The 25,691-nt window shown below is 40.6% G+C and overlaps 1 protein-coding gene across 2 annotated transcripts in view; it reads right to left on the reverse strand.

Moving 5' to 3' along the window:
- Positions 1 to 21,698, reverse strand: part of LOC146649703 (SLIT-ROBO Rho GTPase-activating protein 1-like) — a 43,793-nt gene extending 22,095 nt beyond the window's left edge. For both annotated transcript variants that reach the window (XM_085386812.1, XM_085386811.1), the window contains exons 1-4: positions 21,241 to 21,698; positions 6,145 to 6,340; positions 4,339 to 4,393; positions 2,657 to 2,764 (exon numbers count right to left, since the gene is read on the reverse strand). In XM_085386812.1, coding sequence (XP_085242938.1) covers positions 2,657 to 2,764; positions 4,339 to 4,393; positions 6,145 to 6,340; positions 21,241 to 21,307 — 426 coding nt within the window. In that variant the 5' untranslated portion in view covers positions 21,308 to 21,698. The remainder of the gene's footprint in view (positions 1 to 2,656; positions 2,765 to 4,338; positions 4,394 to 6,144; positions 6,341 to 21,240) is intronic.
- Between the last annotated feature and the right edge of the window lie 3,993 nt (positions 21,699 to 25,691).

Raw genomic sequence — 25,691 nt, forward strand, 5'->3', positions numbered from 1 at the left:
TTATTCATGCTAACTAAAGTGCAGCTACTGCCAGCAGCTATAAACAGCAAGACCTCCATCACATCGCCGCGTCCTCTCAGAAACTCTCCTCTGAAGAGGAAGAGACAGACAGCTGAGTGGCCATGACAACACCGACAGCCCTGTGGCCATGGCGACAAGCTCAACTGATCTTTTCTCAGCGGGCGCTATGGGAACGGGATTCATCCATCCTGGGATTCCTCAGTCATTTAGCATAATGTAATATTAATGCTGCCACATAGCTCTTTCCCAAACTGCTCGGCTGTTTAATGCATGAGACAGAAATCCAGTCTGAGAGCAGGCAGCGGAGCGCGGCTTGTTTCATTTATGAATTCATTTGTTTGTGTGTGGTCAGATTCATTTATATATCTGCTGCTGTTCAGCCTGCCTGATGGATAACCACTGTTTCTGTGCAGGGGCACACACACAGTTGAGGGAGAGGCGCTCAGATCCTTTGCTTAAAGCAGCTGCTAATCAATATTCTGATGGCAATAAAGTATGAGCTGACGTGATGAACTTAATGAGAATGAACAGCTGAGCTGAGTTTCAGCTTGTTTTTTTGCTCTCAGACTCTGAGTTTGCTGTTTTTCTTCTGATAGTGTCTCAAAAACATTCTTAAAGGCAACTAGAGTGCATCAGTTTGTAAGTTGCATAAAATTTTGACCGAAAAGTCCTTTGATATTAAGGAAATGTAGCAATTACAGAAACATTCTAAGGAAAAACCCTTTTTTTGGAAATCATTTGAGTGAGATGGATACAGGTAGATAGGCAAGGAGATAGTGAAAGTACCGTGGTCAAACGTTCAAAGTAACTGACAGTGCACAAGGCGGCTGAAGGAGAGAGTGCAGGCAGGGTGGAGTGGGTGGAGACAAGTGTCAGAAGTGACAGGCGACAGAGGGAAAGCAGCGAGAATGAAAGGAAAGGTTTACAAGATGGTAGTGAGTAGGGCTGGGCGATATGACCCAAAATTCATATCTCGATATTTTTTAGCTGGATGGCGATATAAGATATATATCTCGATATTTTTTTTTAAAGCCATAAGTTAAGAACAAAAAGAGAGTTCTTAGTCACACTGTGTTCCAGATGTCACACGGGCACTTTTATTTACATACAGCGTAGATGTACATGAAGAAATTACTTAAAAATAAATTATCAGCATTTATTAAATAATCATGGTCCATAAATAAAAGAAAATGTTGTTTTTGTGCATAACAAAAAGCTCACAATTGTGCAGTCAAAATGTAAACTAATAGACGCTGAGCGTAATAACAAAGAGACAGATTTCACAGCTGCACCACGTCTCTGAACAGGTGCCATTTATGGTCCTTATACACACACAGTACGGTAATATTACGTTGAAGCACAGTACGTATCACTCCGCGAGGCTCCTCCCCGGTAGCCGTAATCCTCCAACAATCCATCAAGCGGTGCAGCTCCGTAGCTTAGCAAAGTCATATTAAAACATTTTTTGACAGATTGCTGAGCGCTGTGTACCACATAAAATCGGTTCGCGGTCAGTAAGCACAACCAGAATTAATACATAAGGCGCACTGTCCAGTTTTGAGAAAATGAAAGGATTTTAGGCCGTGCAGCTCCTCCGGGCTGCATGTCGTTAGCGCGGTTAGCTCGTTAGCGTGGTTAGCTAGCTAACACGTTGACGCCGTCCAGCCCCACGCACGGGACGATCCGCGGTAACTCGCTAACGGAGATTTTCCGCTTTCATCTTGTCATTGCCTGCAGGTGAAGCTATGGGGGAGGCGGAGTTGTGTTCAGTGAAGGAGAGGCGAGGCCGAGTAACGTTGCGTAGAGACAAAAGTGGACGAAAGAGAGGCAAACCTGCGGCTCCACAAGTATAATTATAACGTAACATAGGCTATATCGATATAAACGATATTGTCACATCTTATATCTCGTATGAAAATATATCGATATTTTTAAAAAACTCGATATATCGCCCAGCCCTAGTAGTGAGACCTGCTGTGATGTTGGGTTTGAAGACGATGGGACTGACAAAAAGACAGGAGGCTGAAGATGATGAAGACATTAAAATCTTCAATGGGAGTGAGAATGCAAAAATAAATGTGAAGATTTGACTGGTTTCATCGGAATAATGTAACGACACAAGTCAGCACAACACTAACTTTTGTAGACTTTTCTGTTTTGTTTTTGATACTAACTCAAAAAAAACAACTGCTTATTGATCTAATGGTACTTCTTTAACTTCAGCTTAGAAGAATCCACTGTGGTGCTATTGTTACATATTGAATAAAAGTGAAAACTTAAAAGTTGTGTAACAATAATGTCCTAAAGACAGGAAATCGACTTTTCTGGTGCAGCAACAAACCTCATTCTGTCGTATGTAAAAAATATTCCTGCACTGATTTTCATTATTCTTAGATAAATAAGGTTTTTACGACATATCAACAGAAATATAATTATGAGACCAGGCTACATTCATTTATTTGACAAAGTAAACAAAATTAGTCTAAAAATGCTCCCGAGCAAATACATACAAAGCATTAAAAATAAAGACCTCTGTTCTTTTAGAAGTGGAGAAACCTTTACTAACAGACTAACACATGAAGGATATTTTGTTTGCATAAATATCAAAGTATATAGTGATGATAATCTTGCTCACCCTCTTCAGCAGGCGGGCCGAGTCCTCGCTAATGTGTGTGAGGCGGGAGATGACGTTGTTTAGGTAGAGGTCACTGAGGGTGGCATGGTCCTTACTCTCCCTCCTCACCTGGAAAACAGAGATTGGTATAAAAGAATGTAATAGTAATAATAATAATAATAATTAATAACAACAGTAGCAATAATAATTTACTAATAATAATAATCCTTGGGGAATTATACAAGATTCTGAGAACTATTCTATTCAGTGCAAAACTGTAGGTAAAAAGACTGAAAAAGAATAAGTGTATTTAAAAATAAATAAATGTGGTTTTAAAAATTATACAATGCATAAAAGCATTAAGGGCAGACACACATCTTTAGGACATGACTGGACTTAACGGAACGCCATTTCCTATAGAACAGCTATTGCACTCCTTTATTTACAGCAGAGTTCTGATGGTCCACGGGGAAGAAGCTGTTTTTAGCTCCGGCTCTTTATGTATCTGTACTGTCTGGTCTGTCTGGAGGCAGCAGGTTGGACAAGTGCAGTCCAGGGCGGGAAAGGTTTTGCATTATTTTCTTTGCCCTGCTGAGATACAGAGAGCTGGAGATGTCCTCTAGAAAGGGCAGCTGATGCTTCTCTGGGTGGTGCTGATAAACCTCTGCTGTTACCACACTGTGATGCAGTACACTCTCAAAGTGGAGCGTTGGAAGGCCACCAACAGTTTCTCCCTCTGTGTAGTTCCTTCAGAGCATTCTCAGTAAACCTGGTCTCTGATGGGGTTACTGCTGATTCTCCACGATGTTGGTTCCCATGAATTTGAGGAAACCCTGACGTAGAAGAGGGCTAGCAACACCCAGATAGCTCTCTGTATGCTGACTCACCTCCACATATGAATCAAACTTTGTCGGAGGTTTCATCCTGTTAAAAAGGAGTTTTTCCTCCCCACTGTTTCCAAGTGCTTGCTCAAACAGGACTGCCTGATTGTTGAGGTTTCTCTCTATTATTTAAGTTCTTTACACTAGTCTCTTGAGGCAACTGTTGTTGTGATTTGGTGTTATAAAAATATAATTGAACTAAATTAAATATGTGTACAAGGCATACAGGAGAACTCAGCACACAGCTCTGAGGAGAGCCAGTGCTAAGTGTGATGGTGGCCAGCATTCACCGTTTGTGGATGGTTGGTAAGGAAGTCTTTAATCCCAGTACAGATGGGGGCGAGGGGTCTAGGTCACATATTTTACCAACCAGTATATACGAGACGATTGTGGTGAAGGTGGAAGAGCATTCCAGGATAATTTCCTGGGTATTCAAAATGGCTCAATGAAATCTGGAGGGCTGTTTGGTGCATGAGCTCACTCGTGCAGGTCAAAGTTAAGAGGGAGGCAGTTTTTGATGTATTGAGATACAAGTCTCTCCAGACATTTCATGACTACTGATATAAGTGCTATTGGTCTGTACTCGTTTAGACTGTTGATGGCTTGTCTCTCTGGGACAGGAATTGGGAACATGTCAAGGAAAGATTGAAAGGATTGAATAAAACCTCTAATAGTTGGTGAGCACAAGCTTCAGCCACTTTGCTAAGTACAAGATCGAATGCAACAGCTTTTCTTACATTTAACAGCACATGCCTCATTGTATATTCATAGCTCAGAGATTTCAAAAAGACTTTGAGGAGATTCACAAAACCATAAACTAACCTGATTTAACAGCAAATACCAACAGTTGACTGGTGAGAGCAGATTCTGGTCCTTTCTGGAAGAGGGAAAGTGAGAGATGCCTTAAACATAGCAAAAACACTCATTTATACAACTTATATGTGGATTATTAAAACTGTGTGGAGAGGATCATTTAGATAAAAGATAAATGCATTTGAGTTCAAGCCCTTAATATCCACTGTTGGCCTCTTCTTTTCCGTTAAGTAGCTATCCTATGCTTCATTGACAGATAGTAAAGGTTTGAACAAACTCCCCGGTAAACACATATATTAGATCAGTGGTTCCCAAACTTTTTTTGCTGGGCCCACCTTTGTTTTACAAGAAAAATGTTTGCGCCCCCCCACCACCCGCACAAACACATCCTCCAACCACACACATCCATATTTTGTTTTCAAACTCCATTGCGGTTTATTTCACACCTCAAACATTTAGTAATCTGTTTCTGATGTGAAATAAAAATTTATTTTAAAATTTATGTGAAATAAAAGTATTTAAAGATATTTTGTGCTTCATTTTAAGAAATTTTCTATCAACAGCCTGTATTTGAATGCAAAATTCTGAATCGTATTTTATTTTTATTTATATCATTACATCATTACTTTATTCATGACCTAAATGTATAACGTCCAAATACCCAGGTGCCGATGTATGTTATAGGATATATAACATTTTTTAAAGAACAGAGAGCAGTAACTAAAAAAAAACACCAATGCCTTTTTCTTTTTCTTTTTTAAATGGGGGCACATGAGGACCAAAAATAAACAAATATCAAGAAAATTGGCAAAGATAAGAAAAAATTATAAACCTATAACTAACAAATATTAAATATCTTAATATTGGAAAAGTTTTATTAAATTTGTTGTATTAAAATACATTTAAAGTACCTCGAGCAAACATACTTATTCTGAGTGGAACTTTTCAGAATCATGTATATTCAATTATTTTATCATTGTAGCCATTAATTATTTTTCTTATTTATATATCACTGGGAGGTTTTATATATATTGAAGTAATTTATCTGCAAAATAATAACTTACTATGTGGTTAATCTTATTCTGGAGGGGCAAGAGCTTTAGCTACAATGCTAATAGAAGCTATCAAGCTTTTTAAAAAGCCTACTTAAAACACTTTTCTCCATAGTTTTAAATGTTTCTTATTGATGTGAAGTGCTATAAGGCAGCGGTCCCCAACCCCCGGGCCTCGGACCGGTACCAGTCCGTGAGTTGTTTGGTACCGGGCCGCGAGAGTTGAGGCTCACGTGTGAAATGTATAGTTTTCAGGGTTTTTATCGGTTTTCAGCGTTATTTTGTTATCGTTTTTATCGTTTACTCGGTTTTCCTTGGTCTTTTCACGTGTGTTATGAATAAATTTTCTTTTTTTCGGTACCGGTACTAGTTTTATTTTGTTGTATTTATCCGCGACACCTTAAAGGCCGGTCCGTGAAAATATTGTCGGGCATAAACCGGTCCGTGGCGCAAAAAAGGTTGGGGACCGCTGATATAAGGGATTATTAAAATGAATTAAAATGAATAAACTTGACTAATATCTTTGGTTCAAAAAAACATGGGAAAGTAAGTAAGTAAATTAGCTTAAGCTTAGGCTAACAGCTAGCAATAACCAACTCAGTTTTAAAGCTCCAAAAGTTATAAAAAATGAATATTTATGGTAAAGTAAATCCCTGATATGTCCCCTTTCAGTAAATACATTTTTGTGTGTTTCATTTAATACACAAATATGTGCCCCCCGAAACATGCAAACATGCATGCGTACTCAGGTAAGCAGGCCTACTTGTATTGCTGATGATCTTTCGTGCTGCGTGTTTTGGCCATGAACCTCTCGGCTAGCTTCTCCAGGTTTCTCGAATACTCTGTTTCGATTTCAGCCTTCTTCCTGAAGAAATCCTGGAGGTCCTGAAGCAGCTGGACCCGCATCTCTGTCTGCTGCTCCAGACAGCGCTGCTGCTCCACCAACTGGGTCCGCACATCTGCACACGGATAATTAAGAAAAAAACAAATATACTTAACGAATATTTGTTTTCGCAATCGTTTCTGTCCGCTGGTAAGTTAGACCTAGTTGTGTGGAAAATTCATAAATATATATTAATACTACATACACCTATACAAACCAAAATGAAGCTTGAGACTTGGCGACTCTTCCAGAGTTTTACAGATTAAAAAGAAATCTGTAGGATCACCTTCTTTTTCTCAAAATTAAAAACATATCATAGTGATGCTGATGTAATGCAGTTGTTACATCATGTTGTTTCTGTTGGCTGACTTTATATAAATAAAAATATAATAAATATAAATACATATGTGAACAAAGGTCTGACTCTTCACATCCTTCACATTTAAAATAATCAGACATTCAAAGACCGGAACTGTTGATGCTGAGATAAAGCAGCATTTATTTTAAATAATGAACACATGCAGTGTCCAGGAATTAAGCTAAACTGAAAATAAGGGTTGCAGTGATTAACTGGAGATTGCCTGAACTCCAGAGCAGTGTCTGCAGAGACCTAGACGTGAGATCAAAGATTGCATCATCCTGCTCCAACCACATCCTCCATGTAGCATCACCTGCCTTAACCTGCTCTGCACAGTGATTCAAGCCACTGGATGGGGCAGACTCAAACAAAGGAGTATCACACTGAAACCATCAAATATTTTTACATAAATTTATCTTGCACCATGTCACTCCTGATTCAGAGTTTAATATGCAGATTATATTCTATACTTACTGTAGTAAATGCTTTAAAATGGTTTCAGTGATGGTAAATTTGATCACAGATTTGTCAGTCTACCAGCCACATATGTCACTGAACTAGAAGTGATATACTACTGAGCCCACTTTGACCTTGAGACTGATACAAGCAGTCTAAAAACAACTTCAAAAGAGAAAATCGTGATCCCAGGAGGACATGAGCACACCAAGACGTGAACAGGTCAGATTTAAATAGACAGGCACTGGGTAGCAGCTGCTTAATGATCATCTAATCAGTTAATTTGGTCAACAGAGAGGCAACCACTGAGAGACAACTCTTTTTTTTTTTATCCCTTTCATCCAAGAGAATGATTTAAAAGTGTACAATGCACTTGCCCTTTTTTGTAAGCTCAGCCGCTGATATTCAGCCGCTTATTTCAGCTTGGATTTCCAGGAGATTGCTTGTAGTTGTTGTTGTCCTCAAAATCATTCAGCTGCCTCTGCAACAGTTCTTTCAGCACTGTTTGCTGAACGCTCTCTTTAAAAGTGGGACTCACTGGAGAGGCAGCTCGTTATTGCTTTATTGTTTATTTGCCACAAACTGGGCCTGTATTTGCAGAGGAACGCCTTTTATATGTTATTAATGTTATTAAGAGAACACAGATTTCTCCTGCAGTGAAAGAACAAAGTCTATCGCTTAGGCAACCGCTACAGTCAAGATAATGAGTTTAATTGATAGGTCTGGTTCTGGTTTAACATGCTAAACTGCAGCATTGATTAACATTGCTTAATTTTCCTATTCTTCCTCATCTTCACTCTCTTTGTCTGTTCTACCTCGTGCAACTGCTGATGAAGATGATGACCATTTTTCCTCTGAGGAGTCACCTTGGACGACATCCTGTGACCGCATTAAAATTATTATACCTAAAAACCCACATTGCAAGCACACACAAACACACACTTTGAGTCCTACAGCGTGGTAAAGCCTGGCTGCATGCTTCACTGCTCGTGCCATTTCAGAGCTCGATCAATCTGCAGCAGCAGGAAGAGCGAGCACAGAATACACAGTAACTCCACCTGTCTCTCTCACACACACAAAACACACACACCAATCCCAGGGCTCTCTATCCACTCCAATACCTGTTGTCTTGGCAACCACACACTGTGTGTGAACCATGTGATGAGGAAGGTGAAGACAAGAGCTTGCATCTGCCGCATCGACACACACACACACACACACACACACACACACACACACACACACACACACACACAGGGGTGGAGAGTTTTATAGACTGACCATTTTTCTGTGGAAATCCATAAAAACATGTGCAGCAAGCAGTGTGTGTGTGTGTGTGTGTGTGTGTGTGTGTGTGTGTGTGTGTGTGTATTGATTCTGGCATTGTTTGATGTTGTTTGCTTACTAATTTAAAATGGCTGCCATCTCACGCTGCTCTCACACATTGTGTTGAGCCGCAACAATTTCATATGAATGAATGTCTGCTCCACTGCTCCGAAGCTGCTTCACATCTTACCCCGGGCAGGGGGGAGAACACTCTGTTCTGATTGGCCCGATGGATCAGCGGTTTAATTACTTCTTTAAGTTGGTGTCGATGCCACGTTCACTATGTGTCCTTTAAACGCTAATTATGAGCAGCCAAGTGGAGAAGAAAGGTCTCTAATGTGCTATTCCGGGTCTAAGACATCGGAAGTGTGGCGACGGGGAAACAAGCTGCTACTGAAAACCATAAATGGTTTCATAATAATAACAACATATTAGATTCTGGTCTGTTATGTGGATTCATGTCTGGCTCCAGAAGGGGGCCACAATTTCCTGCTTCCAGATGATTTTATCCAGCACTAGATTTCAGAATTTCACTTTCACGGAGGTTTTTTCAAATGGAATTCCAGGATTTCTGGGCAATGAGGGGAGATCCAGGAAGTGTTGGAGGGATTATACATCTATCCTGGACTGGAAACAGGAAGAAGCAGATGTGGATTATGCTGAAGAGAATATTTTAGGAAGCCTGCTGCCATTATAACTTTGGATATGTGGAAGATCATATGATGCTAAGACTCATATCAGATTATCTATGCCAATCTTGGGTTCCTGGTTTCAAAAATAATGTCTATTTTGTTCCATCATGTCACATTTTTTCACAAGTGGCAATTCTAAACACGGGCCAGATTTCACTAGCTGGGACTACATTCTCATTTTAGGTTTGACAGCATTTCTAGTAGGTGATGGCAGATGGCTTGAATAGAGACTGAGGTTTGGGGGAGGCCTCAGAGGGGACTGGTAGTGTCTCCCAGGCCAGACAGATCCCCAGAGAGGGCATCCCCTAGAACAGGGGTTTCCAACTCCAGTCCTCGAGAGCTACTGTCCAGCAGCTTTTAAATGCATCTTTGTTCCGACACACCTGAATCAAATGAATGGCTTGTTACCAGGCCTTGTTGCCAAACTTGATGGCATGCTGAAGAGGTGATCCAATCATTTGACTCGGCTGTGTTGACAGTAGCTCTCGAGGACTGGAGTTGGACACCCCTGCCCTAGAACCAGTAATGCTTGTATGTTACAAAGGTTGAAGACTGTTCCAAAAAATATGACTGGCAGGCAGGCAGGTTTGATAAGCAACGATAAGCAATCATTTGCAATGATAAGCAACCCGTGACCTTGATGGGGTGGTCAGGGATTCCATTGAGTGGCGCATGTGCTGGAAAAATTTGGAAGGAATGGCAGGAGAAGAGATCAGAAGAAATTCTGGACGATGACAGACATTGATAGAGGAATAGCGATGCGACTCAACTCTTAACAGAAACTCTGCTGCTGGGCGCATGCTGGGATTTTTGATGCTCCAGGTAATGACCCAACGGCTTGTGAAGAAATGTGAGTTTGTCTTGAAGTAGCTGTCCTGAATGACTGTGTCCAGGAGAGAGGGTTTAAGTGATGCTAGTGAAAGCATTTGAGAAGTGAAGGTATGCCTTGAGGAATTATGCACACTGTGGAGTCCGGATCTCCTAAAAAAGAGGCGCAGCTTTTATTTGTGTGAGAAAGCAAGAAAATAGGGAGCAATGGCAGAGAAACTGACAACGCAGTGCCAAGAAAAGTTTGCTGCTGTTTACTGGAAAGGAGGGATAGTGGAGCAACAAACTGGCAACCCGGTGCCAGTTTGCAAATGATGGACAGATGGCAGAGAAAGAGAAAGTTTGTCCCTCTCTCTTTTAGGACATGTTGTAACTGGGCTACTGTCCAGCCTGAAACCTTAATGGAAGGATATTTTCGAGTTTCGAGTTTGTCCTCTTTAAATCGAGTTTCGAGTTTGAGATTTGAATCTGCCAAAGGAAGGGACTGAGATACTTGGGTCGAGGCTTAGAAAAACCTCTTGGCTTCAGGGACCAAATTTTCTTTTCACAGACATCATGAGAAGGATATTCTTTCATTCTTTTAAATGGATTTCAGTTAAAGTAACATTTTTAAACTACAAGGTGGGCCATTTATATGGATACACCGTAATAACATGGGAATGGTTGGTGATATTAAAGTCCTGTTTGTGGCACATTAGTATATGTGAGGGGGCAAACTCCTCAAGATGGGTGGTGACCATGGTGGCAATTTAGAAGTCGGCCATCTTGGATACAACTTTTGTTTTTTCAATAGGAAGAGGGCCATGTGACACATCAAACTTATTGGTAATGTCACAAGAAAAACAATGGTGTGCTTGGTTTCAACGTAACTTTATTCTTTCATGAGTTATTTACAAGTTTCTCTTTGTTCACAGCCATTGACATGTCGAAGAGGTTAACACGTGAGGAGCAGAACAAAATTGTGTTGATATCGGGTGAATGCAGTAACCGGGTCATTGCAGCAGATTTCAATGCAAGACACCCTACGAGACCACCCATCTCCCATGCTACAGTTAGCAAACTGCTTGCTAAGTTTCATGAAACTGGTTCCAAAATGTGGACGCAAGAAAGCCCACAGCGTAGCACTCGCCACATGTCACTGGAGAGTGGCATTAGTCGAACATCCCTTCGGCAGATATTAGCTACTCACAAATGGCACCCTTACAAACTCCAGCTACTGCAGCATCTCAACGAGTATGACCCAGATCCCAGAGAATAAAGTTACGTTGAAACCAAGCACACCATTGTTTTTCTTGTGACATTACCAATAAGTTTGATGTGTCACATGGCCCTCTTCCTATTGAAAAAACAAAAGTTGTATCCAAGATGGCCGACTTCTAAATGGCCACCATGGTCACCACCCATCTTGAGGAGTTTGCCCCCTCACATATACTAATGTGCCACAAACAGGACTTTAATATCACCAACCATTGCCATTTTATTACGGTGTATCCATATAAATGGCCCACCCTTTAGTGCCAAATCACAACAACAGTTCTCAAAGTGTTTTATATTGTAAGGTACAGACTCAACAATAATAAGAAAAACCCCAACAATCAAACGACCCCTTTGACCAGACACTTGGTGACAGTGGGAAGGGAAAACCTTCTATTAACAGGAAGAAACCGCAAGTGCAACCAGGCTCAGTTGAATAACTGCAGTCACTTTTCACCTGTGCTAGTTGGTCATTCTGTTCAGTTAAATGAAACCTTTGAAAATATACAACTATGCAGAGAAAAAAAGGGCAGTGTTAGTAGTTATTGTTTATTATGCTATTACACTGACCGGTTTGAAATTTACCATTTTTGAAACCTCAAACTTCATCATCCTTTTGAAAGCAGATGTGACAAACAAGGAGAAACCCAGCGACACTGCACGTTCACACAGCAGCAACTTGTTAATCATACACCTGCCCCACCATATGATTAGCAAGTCACTACCATATGAGTCACACCGTATGAGTCATACACCGCTTTACTCTATAAATGGGACCACATTTTACAAAAGGAGCATCATTTTGTGTTCAATAAGACTTGAAACTAGACAGCACCAGTGTGTTTGATGGGCTACACTCCCATACATCCCACTATATTGCAACTGAAAGAAAAACAACTGGATTCTCGCCAGACTGAACATTTTTAAAGGATAGGACTTTTTATTTAGAGGTAAATGTAAGCTGATGCAGTATTTATTATTTATAACTGTTTTGTGCAGTCGTACATTGAAATGAGAACATACGACCATACAACCACATTTCTATCCACTGATTTATAGTAGTAATTATTAATGGCAACGACTGAAATATATAATTAGAAAAAAGGGGTTTTGTGAGTTTCAAGTGGTTGTTGGTAGCTAACTTTAAAAATATAGCCTTTTGAAATCAGATGATTCTTAGTGACAGTTTTATAAATACAAAGCCAGATTTGATTTAAGAGCTCACAAACAGAGTGACCTTCACAATGTGATAATAAAATATTAAAATAATGTTATCCAACATCTAACTTTGAAAGTTTTAAATACTGCAATATTCAATTTATCCAACAATATTAAACTTTCATTATTTACTAGTTCGGGTACAGTACAAAGTAGGAAATGTTTAAGTTAAGGGTCTATAACATAAATAATATAGATATAAATATAATATCGACAATAAAAATCAAAACTTTTCTGTTATTTTTAAATGTTATCTTTAGTTATACACACTCACATATGTTATCACCATGCACACACTTTCTCGCTACTCCAACACCAAACACTGAAACATGATGCAGTAAATTTCTTTATTTCATTAATAAAACAAACTGTAGGAGGCTCTTTCTTTGCTCTTCTTGGAAATCCATTTCACACTTTCCACTGGGATTTCTGATGCCACATCAAAGAGTTCAAACGCTAACTCTGCCTCCAAAATGATGTGAGACTGCGTCTTTACACAAACGTGCATCAAAGGCAGTGATACGACCTTTTGTTGAGTTAAAGTCCTCCTTGGATTAAAACTTAACTGCAATCAAATTTAAATAATACAAATATTAAACAATATAAAGACGCATTCAAGATGAACTATCAATTATTTTTATTTCTGTTGTACCTTTTGTTGAGTCTGAAAGTCAAAATCAGAATCAGTCCAGCTAATTTAACTACAATTTGAACCTGGAATTTTATTGCTCATTTAAAGAATAATTTTTAAACATATACATAATTTTATATGTTCATATTTTTCTAAATCCCACATTCCCCTCTGCAGTCCATCTCAAGCTTTTTACATGAAATTTATTCATGGTCACCTGATTTGCTAGAGGCACGGCCAAATTTTATAAATTCAGTTTTGATCAACACGTGTACAGAAGCCCTCTGCTGCACAGCTGAGGCACCTGCAGAATATTTCAGGATTATGTCAAAGTGACTCGATCAGTTAAGAATTGATTAAAACAAGAGGAGCTAAGGTGTTAAATTTTAGCTGTGCACAACCTTTAGCAGCTAACATCTTCGTATAGTCTTCTGTGTTACACTTCTGCTCTCCTGCTTTGCTTGTTTTCTACTCCAGTCACCTGCCTGCAGTCATATGACGTCCTGCTGTGACGAGCAACTTCAATGCCACGCAGTCTCAAGGAAGAAGACCTTACAATGTAGAACATGGCAACTTTCCACATTTTCAATTCCAAACTCTCCTTTTGCTTTATACATCTATTAACAGAGTTCTTCTACTGCAAACGAACATTGAGGCAATTTACAGTAAATTCCAGGATTCCAACCCTGCAATCCAATCCATGTAAGATTTATTTTCTAAACGATAACTGTACTTGTTTTTGTGAAAAATGTCTGATATGTGTTTGAAATGGCAGCAGAGCACATTGTCTGCTAATCAGAAGGTTGCTGGTTTCATTCCTGTTAGATAGACCGCAAGCATAGAAAAAAGTGCTTGTATGAATGTGTGTGAATGAGCTTCAAGTGCTCACGCAGAGTAGAAGAGCCACTTATAAACAGAAATAAATAAAAAAAGTATCTAAATTCAACATTGGTTTTGTAAGTAATGAAAATTGTTAACTAATCTGTTACACTACTTATTATATTCCTTTCACAGTACTCTGTAATGTGACCTGAAATGCACTGTCACATAATCACCAGTTAAGAATATTAAACTAAAGCTACAGTCCCACACACTGACGTAAATCCGGATCCGAATGAGGACACACAGGATCTTTCGTTTCTTTGAACACAAAGCAAAGCTGAAAACTAGCCCAAAGACACTTCAAAGCGATCGCCACAGAGATTCTACCGTGGAAACAGAGACCGGTACAAATGGAGGCTGCAGGCCTGACTGCTCATCACTGCCTCTGTTATGCTTATTTTATGGTCCTGTGGTTGTTTCAGTCTGGGGAGGTTTTTGCCAACAGAGATAAGTTCACAAACACGCTCTGTGCCAGTCCTCCAGAATCCCAACTGCAAATTTCTCAACATGGATGAATGTAGTTGTTGGCAAGTGGGCAAGAAAAAGGAAAGGAGCGACAGTGGAGTTCACCAGGAATGTGAGACGCAGGAAATAAACACCAAAAATAAAAAAGTACAGCATGGAAATTTCAAACAGTGGCTAAAGAGGAGATTTTGTTTTTAACTGTTGCTCTCTGTATGTTATAACTTCGCTATTCTCCACGGCTGGCTTACAGACCAACAACAGCTGTAGCAAGAGTGGCCCACAGACCAGTCGCAGCACATAGTTCATATACTGCCTCCATCAACAACTCTCTGCAGGTAGACCGGCAGCCCTTAACTGCCAACACTAAAGCATAATTTAGCTGTTACCCGTTGAAGATCAGGCTCTGGCTGCAGGACTGGGGTCCGCATGCAATCCTTACATCACTCATGCTTTCAAGGCGACCCCCCCCCCCCCCCTCCTTTTTTTCTTTTTTCAGCATAAGTAACAGCATAATTGTAACTGTAATGTGATTACTGAATTTAGAACAGTACCGTTACACTACCATGTTACTGAAAATGTAATATGACTACAGTAACGCATTACCGTGTAGTGCATTACACCCAACACTGTTAATCAATGAGCAAAAAAAGTGGGGCTATTATTTTGGTGATATTGCAAAATAAAAATCAACAAATCCAGATTTGTTCCAAAATTAATCAACATAAGACCAACTACATTAACCCTTTGCATTAAACCACATCAGTTAAGAACAACTTCTTTTAATATGTAGCAGTAACAGGAAGTGGGCCCCTTTTACACTTGTGTGGAACGGTACTGATCAGTACTGTGAGGCAGTGAGGCTGCAAAAACAGCCGGACAATGGAAGGAAATTTTGGAAAAAAATGACGGACGTTTCTGAAAAACTGCAGAGAACAATTTAAGGTAATAATAATTTTTTAAAAAGCCAGACAACCCTGAAGAAAAATCTTTAAAACCAGCCAATACCAAAGAAGAAGGTTGCTTGAAGAGAGTATGATAATTAGAAACATTCCCATCTCAGGTTATATCAGGCAACACTGAGTCTATTCAACAATGCAACACAAAGTTGTTTTACAAGCAAAGATTTAAAAGGAGGGTACAATCTGGTTTATTCTAAAGAGAAGAACACAAAGCCTTACTTTGTCTAATATGACAGGAAACTAAGTGTTGTTTGGATTATTTGCATTTTTGACTATAATCAGTAGATCTAAAAACCAAACACTTCGTGATGAATTAACAAAAATGTCCTAAAGAAGATGTCTGTGTTTCTGTCTGTTTGCTTTATAGGAATACAAAAATATGAGGCTTGCTTTTGCAGAAGAGAAGGAGGATTCAAACAGATCCACCGAGGAGGCGAGATTATATAAATGAAACTTCTTGGCTGGGATCACAGTCAACTGAGAGTGAAAGAGGATATCCGCCGTGCGTACCTTTTGATCTCTGAAATGCCTCTTCTTAGAAACCTCCTCGCGTGTCCTCGTAGCACCCCGACGACTAGACTCACCCTCTTTGATCAGACGAGCTACAGTCAGCGCAGAATAACGTAGTAAAACACTGACAAAGGGGAAAACATGCAGGAGTTACCTAGAGTGTAAAGAATTTGTCTTGTTAAATCTGTGGACTGATTTGATCTGAAAGCTCCCTGGAGCTCGTTTTATTCCTTTTGCACCGGGGATGGCGTGCTCGGGTCATGCACAGTCAGAGGTCAGAGCACAAAACCACAAAATAAGAATGAAGTGAATGTATAATTATTGATACATCCATTTTATTTGTTCAAAGCGACCTTTATTAGAGTAATAGTCAATTTAAATGCTTCTTAATCGCATGAAAACTTTTACGTTTGTGCATCTACACACCATCAGCATCATCCTAAATTTAGATTACCTGCGTCTCTGTTATGGAGTCCTGGATAAAGTTAAGTGAGATTAATTTTTAATCACCTTTGTTGCTCTGTGTTTGTGAGATTAGAGCATGGACGAGATCCCAAACGGCTGAGAATTGAAAAACAAATAAAGTAGAAAAAGACTGGTTTATGCACAAAAACCTGCCTTTTTAGTTAGTTTATTTAAAATTAGGACTTTGTGTCAAAGAACAGACCTGCATTGACCCACAAGGCTGTCTTTGTCAACAAACAGAACACAACATATTTTATTAAAAATTCAAGTTTATGTTTGAACACTGAAAAAAATCTAAATCTACCAGTCGTCACAGTTTTATATGGAACAAAATGAAAAAGTACTGCATGTGCCTGCAAATGGTCATGTACAATATACAATAATAATAATTTTAAAAATAAATCAGCCAAGTGAAATGACTCATTTTAGAAAAAGGGGCTTTAAAAGATCTTCATATTTAAAACTGGGCCACAGTAGTCTGTAGGTTGGTAATGGCTTACGTACGTTAAAACGATCTCCAGGGGCTTTATTCAGAGTAACAGCCCTTCTCGGTTGGTCTCCTTTCTCATCCAGAAGAGTGTGTTCAGCTTTGGCGAACTGGGTGTTTAACTCACTAGGCTCAAAATGGAGAAAGAAGCTAACAAGTAAATCGAATAAACCCTACTGTGAAAGCTTTGGAAAAGTGATGTGGAAGTAAATTGGTGCATGTGTCTTGACTTAATTCTGTGGTTTCTCTCTACCAGCTTCTCAAACACTGAAGATTTGTTTTGTAACACAATAAAATGTGAACTATTTTGCACTCTGAGAATTTGCAATGCGATTTCACCATTCTATACATTTTAGAGACCAAATTACTCCTCTTTCTGTTTCCAGTTGGCTGACTTCCTCTTTCTTGTGTACTTCCTTAAAATGGCCGAAGACATCTTTCAGATGGTTGATGAGGCTTTATGAATTATTCTTCAAGAATTATTAATCATGGCGACTTTTATCTATCTTGACCCTTTCTTTGTTAATTTTATGGAGAAACCTTTTCTGTGCAAAAGTTGCATTCGCATGAGCTTTCATTATGTGCTTCTAAAATTGGAGGCACTCAGACTTGTTTCATGCATCTGTGCAGTAATGGCGACCTGGCAGTGAGAAGATCAGGCCAGCTTCAACAGGCGCAGTGAAACCCTCAAATGGCCTTTAGGGAGCTATTTGATTGATCATCATTCTGCAGCATGATAATGAGCCTCACCATCCAGCTAGTCATAAAGAACTGAACTACCTTCAGCTACAAAGAGTCCTACTACTGATTTTTCAGGCACTCATAAGCTATTTTCACACATGAACTCTGGAAAATGGCTGGACAATCTGGTCAATAAAGCCCAATGTTGTACACAAAACAGGACAGAGCCCACTTCATGCTGGTTCTCAATACTGGAAATGCTGAGCAGTTTCATTCCAGGCTGTTTTCCAGTCAAATACCTGCTCTATTCTTATTTTACTGCAACTGGACATCACAAGAACTTTGTGCAAGAGAGCTGGGAGGTCAAAAATGGTTTAATGTTCAAACGGACTGTTTAAGAACAGCTTTGGAGTAGGACTGGAATGGCACAAACAGACTGAAAGCTGAGTGTTGTGAGTTCTTTGTGTGAAAGATCCAGACACTAACAGTAAGAAACAAAAAAGAGCTAGAACGAGTAGTAGTACCATCGACATTCTTCTGCACTTTTATACTGTTGTGGTGAAATCTGGGAACCCATTGATTCAGTCTGGTTACTGAGCATCTTGGACTAATAGCCAGTGTTTCGGGACTTCCAGGGCATAAAGATCGCGATCCAACACACAAAGGTGTAAGCTCTACAAGTAGAAATTTTATTCTTTTGGAACATCAAGCGTGGACATCGCCTGTCTGGACCGAAACTTCCTGCCTGTTAATAGTTCAACTCTGAATGCAGAAAAATATTTTTAAAAGGGTTAAATCCTCATGTGATAGTTGGCAATGCTTTTGATATCTTTTGTCACCACATGGATAGCTTACCTGCATACACTGATATCTCGCTCAAGCAAATCAAGACAAACAGCTACAAATACGAAATTTCATGCATCATCTAGAAATTCTGCATATTCTTCCGATTATAGAGAGTAAGTGTAGTTCAAAAAGGGTAGGAGAAGGCAGGAGGAGGTTTACGACACCATCTGACCATGTGATGTGCAGCATCAGTGAGGTTGAGCCACCTTCATGTCACACTTAAAGGAACTGCTCGGCCATGAAAACCCATGCAATGAAGCTCCCGGCACACGTTTTTTTTGTTGCTGATGTTAATGTCAGAGAAGGCTTAAAACTGCGTAGTTATGGAGTCAGCACAACTCCGCTCTGTAACTTTACCTGGTCTACATGGCCTGAACTAAACAACGCAGAAGCACTGGAGATGCTTTGGCCCAAGGTGTACCCTGCCTCTTGTCTTATTACAGATTGGAGAGGATCTGGTCTTTAAGGACCCTGAACTGAATAAGAGCTTAAGAAAAATGGATGGTTCCTGTCCCTGGAGCTATTTGTACTAAAACTGCTATCTGGGTGGGGATCTCTAACCAACATATTGTCCCTATAAAGTAAACAACATGCTGCTAAAGCTGACATTTTAATACATTCATATCAGCAGTTTTGTATTTCAGACTTAGCTCTGTAGATACAGGAAAGTGGATGGTGCCAGAGTATTTACTGAAAGGTTTAAGATCTTTGCACAGATCAAAGAAATCTAATTCTTTAACAATATGCTGAACAGTTTTCTGCCTCTGCTACCGTCTCTTCTATCGCACACTGCCCTGAAAATGCAGAGACAAAACTGCTGCAAGCCCTCTGTGCTGACCTGCCGAGCACCTTGAAAAGTGACTTTGTGCCATTATCCTTCAAACCATCCTCACGCTTGCCGTCCTATAAATACAGCATGTGTGAGCATGATGTCAGAAGAACAGGAAGCTCACGCCGTGGTTGTTACCACGACAACCAGGTTCAAGGACACAGGGGCAGAGTAGTGCTGGATCATCATTAAGAAATTCACACACAGATGAACGTACGTGCACGGTGATCGGGGCCTCTCATTTGGCACTTCAGAGCATTTAAAGTGAAGAGTCACTTCCTTCCCTCTTCTGTAATTATTCACCTGTCTGCCTGTCTGTATGTTGGTGTGTCTGTCCTGCAGGTATGCAGATGTGAAGTTACTAATCAGCTGCGTGCAGGCGCAGGCAAAAAAAAAAAAAAAACCCAAACTTGCAGCCGTTGCAGCAGGAAACACTTTATATCTGCCTCTCCTCTCCTCCTGCAGAGCTCCTTTTTTCCCTTTCCCCCTCCTTTTTCTCATTAAAACGTTCCTCATCTCGCTCGTTCAGCCAGAGGAAGCGTGACACGCTGGAGATGAGGTGACGGGGTGAGTGTGCTCAGTGCAGTTCCAAATATGTATTGTCAGCACTGTGCATAATCTCCACCACTACCTTTACATCAGGCTCAACTCACCTCAGTGAGTAGACCCCACCTCCCCAGCGGCAGCAGCCACCTCCTGTGTATACATTACACACCACCTCCTGCATCCACCAATCAGGAGGCAGAGCAGGGAGGCAGACTTGGAAAGCACATAGTTACAATGGTGGATCTATACGTTTGGCTCTCGGCAGGAGGCGACAGGGGCACCGAGATAGTCGGCCGTCCGGAGAAGGAGGAGCAGCAGGGGGCTTTATCAGAGCGGTCATTATGATGCAGGGCATCCCCGAGCGCGTTCTGGCAAGACGCCAAGGCGAGGGCACACAAACACAAGCAACCACAAACAACACACAGTCACACACACACACTCCACTCTTGGGGGCTGTAATGGCCACTCTCCATTAAATGTAATCACTCAAAGTCTGTGTCGATTCATTGGAAAAGGTATGAAACACACACACACACACACACACACACACACACACACACACACACACACACACACACACACACACACACACACACACACACACACAGGGCAGAGGCAGGATTCTTGAATGAAGGTGCTTGGATTTTGAACATTTCCAAAGATTCGGCATGTGATTGAGGTGAGAAAACATGAGCGGCTCCTTTTAAAGCGTGGGCGTAGGTGACAAGTGAAGATGGCAGCCTGAGTGTGAGGAGCCATGTGGAGCTGCACAAAAATGAGATGCTGCTGGCATTTTGCAGGCGTTTGAATGAGGCTGTTAAAAGGTCAGACATTTGGAGGTAAAGAGGAACACACACACAAACACACAGACGTAGACACAGGTGGATTTTGGCTGATCTCCCATCATCCACCCTGCTTCATGAAATGAAAATGAAGCAGCTTGTAAAGAGCTTTTCATAAAAGGTCATTTGACTCGCCCGCCCCATCGGAGCAGGGATGGAAGGAGGAAGAGGAGGAGAGGGGGTTGTCCCACAATCATGGAAACCACTATTTAAGAGTTTTTCCCAATCATCATCATCACCTGAGCGTGTCCCTGGGGTATCAGGTGCACACACACGCTGCTGCAGTCACAGTCTCAGAGGAATACAAATACCAGACAGCCACTTGCCTCAGATCTGAGCGTAAAACCACACACACACACACACACAGAGACAGTGGGTGAAAAAGATCAAGAGGATCTGCAGAATACATACACCCCTCTTCTTCCTCCTCCTCCTCCTCCTCTCCCCCTCAGGCGCCATGCAGCACTCAGGATGAACCCAGAAATCCTGACGTCTCACGGTGAGGTGTCAGCTCCCCTACAAACACACCCTGCACGGGACTCAATGCATGAGCGGTGAACGTGCTGGCACACAGGTGTGTGTGTGTGAGAGAGAGTTTAACGTGAGCATGCAAAGGTGAGAGAAAAAAGGGTGGGTGTGACAGGGAGATTTAGGTGCAGATGCGCGTGGAGATGTTCACACATGACGAGAAATCAGCTTACCTTTCACATGGCTCTCGTATTCAGCAAGGATTTCTTTGTCCTTCTTGCTTTTGTTTGAGTTTGACATGTCGCCACAGCGCAGGTGACTGACCGGCAGGTAGACAGGAAGAAGAAGAAGAAAAAAAACACACAAGAAGAACAAGAAGAAAATTATTTCCCTCCGCGTGCACCGCCCGAGGCTTCACCCGCAAACATGCTCGGATCCATCCAGTGCCGCAACAACACAGCCAGCAGTGGCCCCGCACCTCTCCACGCTGAGGAGCAGCAGCAGGAGGAGGAGGAGGAGGGGGGAATCACGCACACTCAGAGAGAAATTACCCACTCGTGACCGCAGACGCCGCCGCCGCCGCGAGGACGAACAACCAGCTGATTAAACTTGGAAAAAAAAGAAAAAAAAAAAAAGAAGAAGCCCGACTTCACCGCGTGCAATCACACTCGCGCGCGTGCACACGCATGCACCGGTCTGCAGGGAGGGAGGAGCGGGAACACGCCCACTAGGTAGACGTGCGCTGGACCACACACGCATACGCGCGCGCGCGCACACAGAGGGTCGAGTGTCCCTGTTTAAATGTTATCCTCACCCCGCCGTGACCGGCACGCGCAGACGCACCAGCCCTGCGCGCGTGCAGATAATTCCAATAAGGGGGGAAATAAATAAATAAATAAATGAAATGCCGGTGAGGAAATGGGTGTGTCCGCGCGGTAGGCGGAACCGGAGGCATGATTGACAGCTTCGGCGGCCAGTGAGTCAGAGAGAGAGAGAGAGAGTGTGTCCAGGAGCATCTGTTAAAGAAAATTACATTCAATTTTTTCATGTTTTATTTCTCCAATTCAGTAGTGCTAAATCACAACAACAGTTGCCTCTGGGTGATTAATATTGTAAGATAAACCCCCACAAAAATACAGAAAAAACCTCAACAATCAGATCAGTGAGCACATGGCCACAGAGGGAAGGAAAAACTCCCTTTTAACAGGAAGAAACCTCCAGCAAAACCAGGCTCAGGGAGGGGCAGGCATGTGCCGTGACCTCTTGGGGGTGTTTAATCTTTCTATTTAAAATGATATAACAACAACAATAATAATGAGCTTATAGCACTCTGTAAACTCCAGAGAGCTTCACCAGCAGGATAAAACAAACACTGGAAGACAGTCAACTGTGGACAAAGTAACAGAAAAACACAGAAAAAGCAGTTTGAAGGAAGTCAAAACTCAAATAAAATCAGGAGGATCTTTAGCTTCCGACTGGGCCCCTGGAACAGACTAGAGACCTCTGCGGTCTGTACAGGTGCATCTGGCACTGAGAGGTCTTTGTTGTATACTGATAAGAGAAACCTGTCTAAAACACTACGTATCTCTGCAGTCACCGTCAAAAGAATTTCTAAGATGACAAATACATGAATGTATGATTCTTTGCAGGAGATCCACAGAGGAAGTAGCCAACAGGCTATAATTTCTGTTTTTAAACATAAGTTAAAAAAAAAAGACTTCACACTCTTTCTGCTGCATTTGGACTGTATGAATGGAGCAGCGTGATATCAGCTCAGACAGAAGCCGCACAGCCTTTTAAAACTGAGTTTATGGTTATTTGACTCCACCTGCTGGCTGTATTTGATAATGAGCTTCACCAACAGAAAGCGACTGTAAAAATAATTCTTGCAAGAATCAGCCAGTTGTCCCTTCATTTTGACTTGAGAGAGAAATCCACATAAACATTGATTAAAAACGCAAGAATATACACTCTATACAATGTACAAGTACACTAGAATAACAAATCGGGTTTGGTGTCTTATTCATTTTATTTAATGTTCATCATGTTGATGTGCATGATGGATTTACTAATATTTAATTTTCGATTATTTAACACAACAAATAGCTTAAATAAAGCAAAAGAGCTCAATTAAACACAATAAAAAATCACAAAATAAAACTGCACCATAAGGAAAAATTTACAAAAGCGAAAGAAACACAATTAAATAGAAAATGCTACAAAGTTGAATACAGTACAATAAAGTGGCTCTTTTTCATGTTTTGCTGTTTTTGTACTTGTTTAATTAGCACTAGGTGGCAGCAGAGTGTCTCAGATCTGCTCTCTAACAGCTCCACAGTCGAACAAGAAACAAGAAGTCAGACCAGCACAGTCCTGAGGTTCACTCACTTTTTTTCACAAAACTGACCTCCAAATGAAAACAAAATTTAAGTGAAAACAAAAATATTTCAGAACTGTGGGGTTTATTGACCAAATGGAGACACAGGACGATCCACAACATAAAACAAACAAGAAACAAAGAGTTTTTCCAAGTATTGTTTTGTTCTTACATCTTCTACGTCTCCTAATCACTAAAAGTCATTTAAAGGTTGTTTGTGAACATTTTAAATTTCTGTGGTAGTTATGCCTCATTTATTGTTCCTTTTGTGGCTTTTTTTTTACACCTCTGTGGTTGATTGACATGTGTTTTTGTTAGTAGTTTTGCATCTTTTTGCCATTGTTTCACATTACTCTTGTTATTTTGTGTGTTTCTTTTGTTTTCCTTCATCTTCATGTTGGCATTTTATGCTATTCAATTCAATTCAATTCAGGTTTATTTAGCCCCAAATCCCAGCACGAGTCACCTCAAGATGCTTACAAAGGTAGGGTAAAAAGCTTAAATTAGTGGAGAAAACCACAACAATCAGATGACCCCCTATGTGCAAGCACTTTGTGATGATGAGAAAGAAAAACTCCTTAAAAGGAAGAAACCCCCGACATAACCAGGCTCAGAATGGGCCAGCCATCCACCATGAACAGTTAGGGGTGAGGGGAAAAAGAAGAAAATAAAGGGAGACAGAACAAAACACAGACGAAGGGAGAGAGAAGTCAGGAAGGTAAAAAGTGAATGAACTAGTTTTTCATCATCACTCTAAGACAGGATGTTTCTAATTTTAGAGATATTGTGCAAATGGAAGACAGCAGTCTGACATATTTGTTTAATATGCACATTGAAGAACATATCCTGGTCAGAAATGACTCCAAGATTCCTCACAGCGTTACTGGAGGCCAAGGTAATGCCATCCAGAATAAGAATCTGATTAGATAGCATATTTCTTAGATTTTTAGGACAGAGTACAATAACCCCAATTAGGAAGTAGAAAATTAGAGGTTATCCAGGTCTTTATGTCATTAAGACATTCCTGCAGTTTAACTAATTGGTGTGTGTTATCTGGCTTCATGGATAAACAAAGTTAAGTGTCATCAGCATAGCAGTGAAAATGTATGGTATGCCGTTTAATGATACTGCCTAAGGGAAGCATGTATAATGTAAACAGAATTGGTCCTAGCACTGAACCCTGTGGAACTCCATAATTAACCTCAGTGTGTGAAGAGGACTCTCCATTTACATGAACAAATTGGAGTCTATTAGATAGATATGATACAAACCACTGCAGCATAGTACCTGTAATACCTACAGCATGTTCTAATCGCTCTAATAGGATATTGTGGTCAACAGTACCGAACGCTGTACTGAGGTCTAGCAGGACAAGCACAGAGATGAGTCCACTGTCAGAGGCCATAAGAAGATCATTTGTAACCTTCACTAAAGCTGTTTCTGTGCTGTGATGAGCTCTGAAACCTGACTGAAACCCTTCAAATAAGTCTCTCCTTTGCAGATGATCTGTTAGCTGTTTGACAACTACTCTTTCGAGGATTTTTTAGATGAATATATTGTTGTGTGTCTTCTCTTTGATTTTGTGTCTTTTGTTTTTTGGTAGTTTTCCATCCATTTGCTGTGACATTCCATCATTATTACTAGTTTAACATCTTTTTGCCATTGTTTTGCATAACTCTGATAATTTTGTCTGTTTGTGATTGTTTTGTGCCCTTTCTAGTTGATGCTGTTGTGCATCTTTTTGCACGAGTTTCTCTTCTTTTCTGTTTTTATTTTGTGCATCGTCTTTAGTCTTTGCTTCTTTTGCGACTGTTTTTACATGTTTTATTTGTTTGTTTGTTTTAACATATCTTCCCTCTTTTTTTTTCCTTTGCATTTTTCTTTGATTTTGTGTGGCTATTTTGTCTGTTTTTGATTGTTTTGCACTCTTACTGACAGATGTTTTGAATCTTGTAGTGTTTGTTTGTGTGGGTGTGTGTTCCTGCCTTTCTGTGATTGCTTGAATCAGAAGAAACATCAACAATCAAACCAAAAAAAAGAAGAAGAAAACCACACACCACACATGGAGGTACTGGATAATGCCCCTGAGAATATACCTTCCTTGAACTATTGCTTTTAATCATTCTAAACTGTTTCCTCATTTTGTTTGATTCCTGCTTTAAATAACCCAGTTGATTGTATCAGCTGCCTCACTGTGGCACCAACATATGCATCGCATGCTCTTTGCATCCATTAAGAGCAGGGACCTAATGGTTGTGTTTGCTGTATGGCTTCCTGTTGCTCAGGCTTATCTGTGTTGGGCAGAAA

The sequence above is a fragment of the Rhamphochromis longiceps genome, linkage group LG17 (assembly GCF_057381845.1).
Source record: "Rhamphochromis longiceps isolate RC_006_pf linkage group LG17, R_longiceps_female_GT1.1, whole genome shotgun sequence".
NCBI classification, from domain to species: Eukaryota; Metazoa; Chordata; class Actinopteri; order Cichliformes; family Cichlidae; genus Rhamphochromis; species Rhamphochromis longiceps.